Raw genomic sequence first — 13,098 nt, forward strand, 5'->3', positions numbered from 1 at the left:
TAGCCAGTCTTGTTAATGATCTCACTGAGGGGGTTCAGGCCTATGCAGAACAGCAGTGGGGACAGAGCATCTCCTTGGTAGATCCCGCACTTGATGGTGACTTGTGCTATGGGCTTGGAGTTGGCCTCTAGTGTTGTACGCCACATCCCCATTGAGTTCCTGATGAAGGCTCTTAGGGTCCCATTGATCTTGTACAATTCTAGGCATTCCAGTATCCAGCTGTGGGGCATTGAGTCATAGGCCTTCTTGTAATCAATCCAGGCAGTGCACAGGTTGGTCAGTCTGGTCTTGCAGTCTCGGCTGACTGTTCTGTCTACCAGTAGCTGGTGTTTTGCGCCTCTGGTATTCTTGCCAATCCCTTTCTGTGTCCCGCTCATGTATTGACCCATGTGCCTGTTCATCTTAGCCAATATGATGCCTGACAGGAGCTTCCATGTAGTACTGAGGCAGGTTATTGGTCGGTAGTTGGAGGGGACCGGTCCCTTCTTGGGGTCCTTGGGGATCAGGACCGTCCGGCCTTCAGTTAACCATTCCGGGTGTCTCTCGTTAACTAGCAGCTGGTTCATTTGTGCTGCCAGACGCTCGTGGAGTGCAGTCAGCTTCTTTAGTCAGTAGGCGTGAACTCCACCAACTCTTCATACTGGAGACCCTTTCTTGGATATCTGCCACTGTGATGGTTACTGGACCCTGTTCAGGGAGGTCGCTGTGGTCTGTCCTCAGATCCACTAGCCACTGAGCATTGCCGTTATGGGTTGCGTCCTTCTCCCATATGCTCTTCCAGTATTGCTCCGTCTCCAGCCTTGGTGGTGCTGTTCTCTTATTATTATTGTTCCCTTGCCACTGAGAGTACACCTTTGCTGTATATATATATATATATATATATATGTATATGTATATATATATATATGTATATGTATATATATATATGTATATATATATATATATGTATATATATATATATATATATGTGTATATATATATATATATATATATATACATATATATATATATATATATATATGTGTGTGTGTGTGTGTGTGTATGTATATATGCACATTCAATTCAATTTTGTTATCTACAAATTTGTAGATATGATTTTCTCAAGTCAGACATTTGAGTTTGATTAGTTGGCATGATTTATATGTCAAGCGTTGAAATAAAAAGATTCCTTAATATATAGAGAACCCTAAAAACCTTTCAATTTTCTCTCCTTTCTTGTCTCTATTTCTCTTTTCTGTGCCTCACTCCTTTTTACTTTTGTTATAAAGGTGATGCTGAACAGTCCTAAACGGATCGAAGAGGAGAAAGCCAAAATGGCCACAAAAGAAAAAGCTTTGAAGGAGAAAGAAGGAAAGAAGCCTTTAACTAAACCTAACAACACCATCAATGGCACTGGTGGAACACCAATGCACGTCAACACTCTGCAGGTGATCACAACTTGGGTAACTGACTTCTAAAATCTGTAACTATAGTGTATTTTACATTGTTTGTCATAAGTGCACATCTATCCTTAAAAATCAATACAAGAAAAAAAGAAAATTTTTGAGTCTAATAAAGAAAAATATGTGCAGGTCAATACTTAAATTGTCTAATGCATATAAAGGAAATGGCAGGTCAAGATCACCTCAGGCTTCATGCATGCAGCAGTGAGTGAAAAGAATACTAAAAGTATGGATGTGCACAAAAAGCAAAAAATGATCCAGGAATTTTTTTGATTTATAAAGCAATACATGAGCATATATATATATATAGCGATTAGACATCATAGGATAACTGGATATACCACACTAATGAGAATGCATGGTTACTTTGTAACCCTGGGATTCAGAGTAAAAGACTACAGTGGCTTGCAAAAGTATTCGGCCCCCTTGAACTTCTCCACATTTTGTCACATTACAGCCACAAATATGAATCAATTTTACTGGAATTCCACATGAAAGACCAACACAAAGTGGTGCACACGTGAGAAGTGGAAGATTTTTTACAAATAAATAACTGAAAAGTGGGGTGTGCGTAATTATTCAGCCCCCTTTGGTCTGAGTGCAGACAGTTGCCCATAGACATTGCCTGATGAGTGCTAATGACTAAATAGAGTGCACCTCTGTGTAATCTACTGTCAGTACAAATACAGCTGCTCTGTGACAGCCTCAGAGGTTGTCTAAGAAAATACTGGGAGCAACAACACTATGAAGTCCAAAGAACACACCAGACGGGTCAGGGATAAAGTTATTGAGAAATTTAAAGCAGGCTTAGGCTACAAAAAGATTTCCGAAGACTTGAACATCCCACGGAGCACTGTTCAAGCGATCATTCAGAAATGGAAGGAGTATGGCACAACTGTAAACCTACCAAGACAAGGCCATCCACCTAAACTCACAGGCCGAACAAGGAGAGGGCTGATCAGAAATGCAGCCAAGAGGCCCATGGTGACTCTAGACGAGCTGCAGAGATCTACAGCTCAGGTGGGGGAATCTGTCCATAGGACAACTATTAGTCGTGCACTGCACAAAGTTGGCTTTTATGGAAGACTGGCAAGAACAAAGCCATTGTTAACAGAAAACCATAAGAAGTCCCATTTGCAGTTTGCCACAAGTCATGTGGAGGACACAGCAAACATGTGGAAGAAGGTGCTCTGGTCAGATGAGACCAAAATGGAACTTTTTGGCCAAAATGCAAAACGCTATGTGTGGCGGAAAACTAACACTGCACATCACTCTGAACGCATCATCCCCAGAGCACACCCTTGGCTAGGCAAGGGTCTGCCCAAGACCCCACGTTAAGCAAACAAGAGCTTTTCCATCTTCCTAATTGTCTGAATGCACCTGCTATACACTGTGAAGACCCAGGGAGCAGCCTAGCATAGAGCTACGTTATGGTCCGACCCAAGAGGGAAGTAACCACAGCCCGAGCTAAATGGGAATACACTAAAGCCCACCAAGAACCAGGTTCCATGGGGGAACTGGGCATCCAGGTCTACAAGTTGAAAGTCACTGGGAACCGCTAAGAAACGTCAAGATTAGGATGGAGTCAGTCCCATAAGTGCTGGGGGACCAATACGAACTGCCTTGATTGCTGCCACCACACCTCCCATTGTAACTGTAACTGCAGACTTGCCCACATCCAGCTGGGATTGCAGGAACCGCAGAGTGGTGTAAAATATGGCCTCGTGGGGGTCCAACTGGTGGACTGCACACCAGGAGGCAACAGTCTTCAGTAGCAGGAGTAGGCAGCTCTAGTGGATGGTGCACAAAACTCCTGCAGAGTTTGCACCACTGGCTCAGGCAGCCCTAGGGCACAGAGCCTCTCTCTCTAAAGGGTCGGGCCATCTGCCTGAGCCCTGCAGGGAAGAGATGGATGGTCCTGCTCTTATGAGACTGGAGGTCCTTTTGGACAGGAAGCACCCATGCGGTCCAGTTCAGGAGCGGTGGGATTGCTGAAAACCATGGCATGTGAGGCCAAGAGGAGCCACCAGGATCCTCTTGGCATGTGAGGCCAAGAGGAGCCACCAGGATCCACTTCCTCTCTTCGTTCTGGACCTTTTTTCTGATATTTTTCTGAGTACATAAACCACTGACCGCAGACAATACCCCAGTAAGGTCCCCAATGCCACAGCAAGGTTTCACTGAGCGTGTCATGACCCCTTGACCAATGTGCCAATAAGCCTGGATGCCCTCCCAATATTGTGGCCCAACTCTGTTCTCTGGGAACTAGCTACTGGCTAAATACAAGACAAGTTGTATTTATCAGGGGAGAAGCACAGTCTCCAGTCAACGGCTCCCCTGGAGCTAGGGCTAGAGAGGAGCTGCTAAGAGGCTAATCTGAAATAAGCCACAATCAGGGGGAGGTAGAGACACCTACCTAGGCCCTGCTCCCCCCTCACACGTGAGGCAGCCACTTTCCCAACTGCCCTAGGCATATCAGAAAGTGGAGGGCCAGTGCACTTTTCCCCAAAAAACAAGAATGGGTCTCTCCAGTTTATGCAGGCAAGACAGAACAGTCTATGAATGACTGAGGACTTTCTCTGGCCAGCATAGCATGCTTGCTTATCGCTTAAAGGCAGCACATAATAGCAGAAATAGCACTTAATGTCTAACTTCACGGCACCATGAGGAATACACTGAGCTCTCTCTGCAGCCTGGAGACAAAACTCTCACTTGCTGGTCTGACAGTTTCAGACCTGAACCCGTGAGACCACAGGAAATACGCCAGAAGGATTACAGCAGGACACAGCGACACTGAGTGGGCAACTCATTAGACTGCGATAAATAGACTAGAGATAACTTCAGTCCAGCACTTGACCAGTATGCATTGCCAATTTCCATTTTGAAAATGTTCCTTTTGATGGATCAGATTTTCTGTAGTAGTGCACAAATTCTCCTCTTAAGTTTGTTGTAATAAATCCCAACTTAATTGGGAAGTGGTATATGCCTCTTCAGGTCTGGTTTTCTATGTCTATGTTTATTCATGAGACCCCTGGTCTTATTTCTCGAACGCTGTTTTTGAAAACTGTTTTCACACATGAATTATGGACACCTGGAGGAGAATCTGGACATGAACATTGTCTTAAGCCAAGTTTTGTCACTTGCTGCATATGCGTAACAGAGCATTCTATGCATTTAATGCATTCTCACTACTGCAAACGTTCTATTTGGTTTTAATAAAAGGTGGTGATTGCTCTATTTTCGCATTAGCTCATTCAGATATTATATGGACTCTATATATGGGAATTGATTAATTGTTGTCTAAGCCAACCAATTTGATTCTCATTCAAATGTTTAGAAAAGTTAAAGACTGTGCTACATGTGTGAAAATAGCTGAAAGGCTCCATGTAACACCCTAGAGGGAAATTTCATTTCAAATCATCAAATTTTTAGAACATTTTAATTCATTAATTCAAACAATGCCAGAGATTTCAGTGTGCAACAAAATGGCCTGAAACTGGCCATTTTTCAAAGAAAAAAAATATCTTGATAAGTATTTTGAAATATAAAGATAAAACCCCACTGCACTCATTATATATGTTATGTATGTGTCATAAATTTTTTATGCAAATGAGAGACTATTTAGCAAAAGGCCTGTCTCTGTTTGAGATGGAATGACTTAATAGCAATATCTGTTTTATAAGAGCAAAAAGAAATCTATTAATGTTGTTCAGTCAGCATGTGTCTTTTACCAGGTCGTTGAAACCCGCTGTAAGAAAGTTTGCACTTCGAAGTCTGACCTTCGCTCCAGTGACTTCAGCATCGTGGGATCTTTACCTCGAGACTTTGAACTTTCTAACTTTGACTGTTATGGTAAACCAGTTGAAGTTACAGGGGCCCTCAAATCCCAAAACAAAGCCAACAAGAAACCACCACCACCTAAACCTGTCATACCGGCAGCTGCTAAGCGCATTGATCTTTATGCAAGAGCCCTTTTTCCCTTCTCTTTCCTCTTCTTCAATGTTGTCTACTGGTCAATCTATCTGTAAGAGGAAGAAGAAGAAAGTGATTTGTATCTTGGGTACAGAGCGGACAGTGCTGACATTAAAAGTACACTTTTCTTTGATAAATCATATAGTAAATTTATATATAGGTCATTCCATTAAAAAAAAATCTGTTTAATCAGATAAAAGTTCCCACCTTACTCTGTCAGAAACAGCTTTCATGTACAATATTTTTAGTATTTTCAAGGAAGCAATGAATAATATTACCTTCATCCTGTCAATATTTTCCAAGGTACATGGATGCTTGAAATTTCATTTGTAAGTGTCAACTCAACCTATGGGTTAGATATCGGGTTAAAGCAAGTTATATCATGGAAGGTCTCCTTTTTACCTACATTTTCAACCTGTTCACATCTGCTATACAGGTATACAACACAAAAACTGGTGGGTTGTTTGTTTGTTTGGTTTTTTTAACAATGGATATGTGCCATAAAACAAGCTATTGCAGAAATCCACCATATGTGATGAAATTAGAAATGCCTGCAACTAGAACATGTTTCCAACAAACTAACAGTAATCTCTGAGCAGTCTTACTCGTTCAGCAGTGTTGATGCTCCAAGGAAACCATGCCTATCACAGCTTTATTCCAGTCGATCAAAACAGACTGGAAACTGTCAGTTTGTCTGGTGTCAAAAATACAACCATTATGAAGGCTGGATTTATTATTGCCAGAAGTTCCTACACAAGATTGCACGTCGTTGCTAACTAACAACTCTTTTTTTCTGTTTAGAGCCATGTTTGCAAAGCTGCAAAAACCAGTGTGGTTCCCGGGTATAACTGCAAATTTTCACAAATATAAAACTTAGCGTCCTATTGCTTGAGTTCCCTTAAAGCCTGTATATTAAGTAGGCACTGCATGTTTGTCTTTGTGTAATACAGGACATTGTGCTAGTTATAACCTAAATTATGCAGTTTAAAATATAACTGTATCCTGTGCATTAGAAATAAATGCTTTTTATTGAGGGTAACATTACTGGTCACACTTCATGCTAAAGGTATAGTATTCTAGAGTGGCCAATGTGGATGAGAATCGAGAAAAAGAAGGTTCTCTACAAGAACCGGTTCCTAGTAGTCCAATTCCTTGGAATTGTTAGTCTGCCTGCCTGTCAATCCCGCTTATCAGTTCTGGCATGTATTCTACAATTAGCTGATTTCAGTTATGGAGGAGCAAATTGTAGGGCAGTTTCCAGCGTGGATACGAACATAATTTTTATTTTTATTGCAAAAAAAGGAAGTGCAAACTGCATCCAGGACAGAACAGGTTGTTGCTAATATAACAGCATGCAAATGCTAAGCTATCCAAGATCCCAGAGCGATGCTAAGCTGAGTGAATGCTGATCCCAGCCCATGGCTGAGCCATCACTTGTGAGCTGCCGTGAAGCCAGCTGCCACTGAACTTCATCCAGTAACAAACAGATGAGCAGTTAGGCTGCAGGCTTCGTTTCTACCTGTTTTTATTTATATATTTATATTTATTTATATATTTATATAGCCCAAAATCACAACAATCTGTTCATGTTTCTGAAGTAGAATCAACATGGAGATCACTTAAAAGTCTCTTTGTGCTTGTTTTCATTTTTTTTTGTGCTGTAGGCTTTGTGTTCATACCTAAATACTAAGAGAAATATTATATGTGTCCTCATTAGGGCAGGGATTTGTGTTGATGTGTGGGACTGTAAATTCAGGTTTATATTGGCAAATGGTAATTATGAGACAATATGTTTTCGTTCATTTGACCGAGAAATGCAGTTATAATGTAACAAATAGTGTAACAAAGTACTTCCTCCTCCTTTTGAGTAATGACCCCTGATCGTAACAAAGAGTGGAAATACCTCCAACATCCACAAATATTTGACCCACCGGATGTAATTAATTTGCATGAAAGTAATGTCTTTGACATGGTGCTTAGAGATGTTGGTGACTCTGAAAATGAGAATGGATACGGGAATCGAATCGATAAGTGAAATCAATCATGAAATCCCATCCCTAGTGGCGAATAATAAATAAAATAAATTCCATGATGAAAATATAATCCAAAGGGAATAAAAAATGTAAAAATATTCTTCTGCAATTTCCCTGTTGTTTCAAGTTTGACAGTAGAATCATGATTAAATTTATTTATATTATAACAGTCTTAATTTAGACATTTTATTGGCACCATATTGAAAAAAAAGAAACGTTTTAATGTTTTTAATTAGATGCCGTGTTTTCATATTAAGGTAAAAAAAATCCAAGTCATATTAGATTCACGGCCTTTTTTTCATCACTGCGTCAGCGCAACAGAGCCAGACTGGAAGGCTGACACTTGTTACTAAGACTAATCTTTTTAGTGGTTGTGATTGTGGAAGTCCTGTGATCCTTGTGCTTTTAGATCTTACTGCAGCGTTTGATACTCTTGACCACAATATTCTTACCTCTCGTTTGGAACACCTGGTTGGCACCAAAGGTGCAGCACTGGATTGGCTTCGTTCATATTTGAGTGGCAGAACGTTTAGTGTTAAAGTTGAAAATTTGGAGTCCACCTCAGCCCCCCTTCCTTGTAGGGTGCCTCAGGGCTCAATCCTTGGCCCTCTTCTTTTTTCATTATACCTGGTCCCTTTGGGGTCTATTTTTAGAAAACACAAAATATCCTTTCACTGCTAGGCAGGCAACAGCCAAATTTATTTGCCTTTAGCACCAAATGGCCCAGGCTCCATCCAAATCCTTTTGAACGGCCTTGAAGATGTCAAAGCTTGGATGGCTCTGAACTTTTTGAATTGCAATGAGAGTAAAACGGAGGTGATTGTATTTAGACCTAATAATATTTCATGCAACCCGCTTAGAAATTGTGGTTGGCTAGGGTCTTATATCAAACAGCATGTGACAAATTTGGGAGTCATTATGGACTCAGATTTTAAATTGAACAAACATATTAGTTCTGTGTTGCAACAAAGCTTTTTCCAGTTGAGGCAAATAGCAAAGCTGAAGCCAGTTTTGTCAAAATGTGACATGGAGAAGGTAATACATGCCTTTATTTCAACATGGCTTGACTACTGTAATGCACTTTATGTTGGAGTCAGCCAAGGGTCTCTTGCACGTCTTCAGCTCATTCAAAATGCTGCTGCCCGCCTCTTGACTGGTACCCACAGGCATGAACATGTAATACCTATCCTGTCCTCTCTTCATTGACTTCCTGTTCATGACAGATTACTTTCAAAGTCCTAACGCTGGTTTATAAATGCCTTAATGGTCTTGCTCCCCCATACCTTTCCAAGTTGCTTCAGCCTTATATTCCTTCGCAGACCCTTAGATCAGCTGACCAGCTGCTGTTGGTTGTCCCAAAATCTAGGCTAAAACATAGAGGAAAACGAGCCTTTTCAATTATGGTCCCCAAGCTTTGGAATACGCTCCCTTTAAATATTAGACAGGCATCTTTGTTTCCTGTTTTTAAGTTGCTTTTGAAAACACACCTTTTTTCGATATTATGTGTATTATTATGTTTTTATGTGAGTGTCAGTGGTTTTATCTTGTGTTTTACCCTTTTGTTTCTGTTCAGCACTTTGGGCAAACCTTTCGTTTTTAAATGTGCTATATAAACAAATTGGATTTGGATTAAAATACACTGCTCAAAAGAACACGTTTTAATCAGAGTATAGCATCAAGTCACTTAAACTTCTGGGAAATGGATCTGGTCATTTAAATAGCAGCAAGGGTTTTTAATCACTATCATCTGCTTTGGTATTTATGAAAGTGAACCTGTTACCTAAAATTCCATTACCTTACATAAAATTTAACTTGGTACTGGGTACAGGGGGTAATCTACTAGTCGGACGATTGGTGTTTCGATTCCTGGCTGCACCATGTGTATGCCAAAGTGAGGAAGAAGAAACACTTCTATCATGGGAAGCTCCCAGCAGCCCAGGGCTATTGCAGTAAAACTAAGTGAGGATCAGAGTCACCTGATTCAGCCTTAACTATATGCTATATGGTAGAGAGGGTGTCTTTCTCCCAAATCCGAACTGGAAGCTGGTTCCACAGAAAAGGGGCCTGGAAAGTGAAAGGCACTGTCTCCCATTTTACTACCCTAGTAGTCAAAGGTAAACTAGCAGTCTGAAAACAAATGCTCTATTGTGGAGCCTGGGTCCTCAAGACCTTGTATGTGAGGAGCAGGATTTTGAATTCAATTTGGGATTTAACAGGGAGCCAATGAAGAGAAGCCAATGTAGTCCCTGTCAGGACTCTTGCTGCAGCACTTTGGATTAACTGAAGGCTTTTCAGGGAGTTTTCAGGACATCCTGATAGTAATGAATTACAGTAGTCCAGCCTAGAAGTAATAAATGCATGAGCTAGCTTTTGAGCGTGACTCTAAGACAGAATCTTTCTAATTTCAGAGAGATTGCCCAATTCGAAGAAAGCAGTCCTACAAATGTTTTTAATATGTGCATTGAAGGACATATCCTGGTCAAAAACAACTCCAGTATTCCTCACAGTGTTAATGGTAGGTCCACTACTAGTGCCCTGTAATTTAATGCCATCCATAGCAAGAATCTGGTTAGATACCATATTTCTAACATTCTTTTAGGCCACAGTAGAGTAAAAGAAAATTAGAGGTCATCCAGGTCTTTACTTTTATAAGAAATTCCTGCAATCTAATTGGTGTGTGCTATCTAACTTACTACTACGGATACTGCCAAAGGCAAGCATGGATAATGTAAACAGAATTGGTGTTAGTACACAAAGTGTGGCATCCATAACTAACGACTCTCCATTTACATAAACAAATTGGAGTCTGTTAGATAGATATGATCCAAATCCCTACAGTACAGAACTTTTAATATCTTTAGCATGCTCTAATTGCTGTAATAAATATTATGGTGAACAGTATCAAACACTGCACTGAGGTCTAGCAGGACAAGCACTGAGATGAGTCCACTGTCAGAGGCCATAAGAAGATCATTTGTAACCTTCACTAAAGCTGTTTCTGTGCTGTGATGAGCTCTGAAACCTGACTGAAACTCTTCAAATAAACCATTCCTCTGCAGATGATCTTGTTAAATGTTTTACAACTACTCTTTGAAGAATCTCATTAGGAACTGTCAGGAATGACAAGCGTGTGGGGCCTATATTGACTACTGAGTACCATGTTGAGTGGAAGGAACTAAATTCTGTCAAAATGAACTAGCCAGCACCATAATTTTTTTACTTCGATTTTCAGGGTGCGTTTGAATCCATATTTAGATCTGATGCATTTTCAAAGTGGTGCTTTAATTTTTTGCACAGTGTAACTATTAACTATTTGTTCTAGTGTGATCTTTTTGATACCTACATCTCACTAGAGACTTGACATTTAGGCTTATTGTCCCGTGTGCAATCCTATTACAAAACAAGGAACAATTGCTGCTGCTGAATATTTCTCTGTTATTTTTAATACACACATACATATATTGTGTTCTTTTTTTTCTTAATTTGAAAAACCATATGCAAAATGCAAAGAGTTAATGTTACATAGCATAACATTACAGAAAAACTACTCCAAAGTTTAATTTAACAATTATTAGTTCTTATGACACCTTGCTTTTTATGAATAACTTCATGCTATCTGTACTTTGTAACATAAAGTGTAATCAGCTCAGTCAGTAACATTCCAGTATGTAAAGATATAATCATACAAAAGGAAGAAACTCTTCACTTAAAATGCCAAATAGAAAACTGTGGAGATGTGATTTAAATGAATGGGCAAGAACAGGAAAAGAATCAGAAATATTTCCATGTGGCTCTGACTCTGAATCAAATACATATATAGTAGACTGATGGCATTATGCAATATGTCAAATTTCACTAAAGATCGATGATATATCTTTTTGCTGGAGTGTTCTAACTAACTGCTAGAGTACTTTGACGTTAGATTGCACAGTTTTAAGTACCAGCTAAGCTTGACTGCCAGTTGCTAAATTGTTTGCTATGCCCTTTCTTAAAATATATATTGCCATGATATATATTTCAGAAGTACTGTCTTCCCAGCACTGCAAAGAACTTGAATCATTTTTGTGGAAGTGAATAAAAATTTCTTTTCCCCAAGAAGAGATGTGCTGTATTTGTTTTTTGCTTGTTTTTTGTTTGTTTGTTTTATTTATTTTTAAACACAAACAAAATAAACACAACGTGAAGCAGTTCACATTCTCAAAGAAAATGTACCCATGGTAACAATGGCAATAAATTCAAGAAGACAGCAAAACCATTTAGGTCCCCTAAGCCTTTTCAGCATCTTTTGTTTGTCCTTCAGTATTTTTAGTATAAGATCTGAAATTGAGCTCTCTTTACCTTATTTCTCTTTAATCTGTAGCATTTGGACTTTAGAGTGTTTTTGGCATTAGAAAACTGAGGTTAAGTAATATTTTTATTGTTAAAACAAAGCCAAATCCAAAACACTTCAGGCAGTGTGTAAAATGTAAACTACAGAATGCAGTTTAAACTGAGGAACTGGTCCATTTTAAGAAAAAATAGAGCTGCTAATCAGTCCTGGGTCTTCTTTGTCATGTTTTTTGGCTCATGATGGGCCAGATGTTTTCAGCTGCCAACAGGTCTGGAAGTAGGCAAACCAGTCCAACAACTTTTCTAATATGAAACCTTAGTGTTTTAGTGGATGCAGTATAGCGTTTAGCATTATCTTGCTGAATATCATGTATATGAATTATACATCTGAAAAAGGTGTAATCTGGATGGGCGCATATGTTATTCTAAAACTGTATATGGATTTTAGGATTGGTGGAGCCACCTACTCCCTTCTCTCAAAATAGATTACAATGTCATCTGCAAACACTATAATCCTATATTATATCCTATATTCCTGCCCAACCACATCTGTCAGGCTTTCCATCAGCAGTGCAAACATAAAGGAGCTCAGAGCAGATCACTGATGTTGTCCCACCCCCACATTGAACCCATCTGTAATTTCTCCCTCACACCTAAACACTGACTTTTTCTTTTCTTGGTACCCTAATATGTGCTTTCTCTAGACCCACAAAAATACAGTGAAGCTCCTTCTGACCTTCTCTATACTTCTGCATCAACACTTTGACAGCAAACATTGCATCTGATCAGTGAGGAGCAATATAATGCCTACTGCAGCTCACTGATCATAACCTTTCTTCTTAACCCAGCTTTAACAGCTAGGTTTAAAAGTATGCTTCTTCTCCATTCTACATCCCAAATGTGTTCTGTTGATCTGAGGTCAGGACTTCGTGCCAGTCAAATTCATTCACACCAAATCTGCTCATCCATGTCTTTATGGACCTTGCAGGTCCATGTTTGAACAGGAAGGGGCTATCTTCAAACATTTTCTGCAAAGTTGGGAGAATGAAGTTGTCCAAAATGTCTTGGTTAGAGATACTGGCCTAAATTACTGGATTGGATATCGGAGAGAAATAAAAAATGTAATCTGATCCATTAAATGTCACGAAAGCACCTCACAAAACTTGTGACATGGCGTAACTCGGCTCATAACCTTAGCACGTCGGAGCAGTATGGATCACGTGATAGAGCGGCTGTGGCGTGTGAGACCTGTCAGCGGTCTGGTTGAGCATTTGGAGCCTCGCTACCAACCCGGCATTTCATCTCCGACAAAGTTATCCCCG

The 13,098-nt window shown here is 39.9% G+C and overlaps 1 protein-coding gene across 1 annotated transcript in view; it reads left to right on the plus strand.

Annotated features, from left to right (window-relative positions):
* LOC146706901 (glycine receptor subunit beta-like) overlaps positions 1-11,547 on the plus strand; it is an 85,668-nt gene extending 74,121 nt beyond the window's left edge. The window contains exons 10-11 of the mRNA XM_085458191.1: positions 1,269-1,427; positions 5,177-11,547. Coding sequence (XP_085314317.1) covers positions 1,269-1,427; positions 5,177-5,470 — 453 coding nt within the window. The 3' untranslated portion in view covers positions 5,471-11,547. The remainder of the gene's footprint in view (positions 1-1,268; positions 1,428-5,176) is intronic.
* Positions 11,548-13,098: the final 1,551 nt, after the last annotated feature.

The sequence above is a fragment of the Copadichromis virginalis genome, linkage group LG6 (assembly GCF_057382275.1).
Source record: "Copadichromis virginalis isolate Kocher_CV1m ecotype Utaka linkage group LG6, C_Virginalis_male_GT1.1, whole genome shotgun sequence".
Classification (NCBI taxonomy): Eukaryota; Metazoa; Chordata; class Actinopteri; order Cichliformes; family Cichlidae; genus Copadichromis; species Copadichromis virginalis.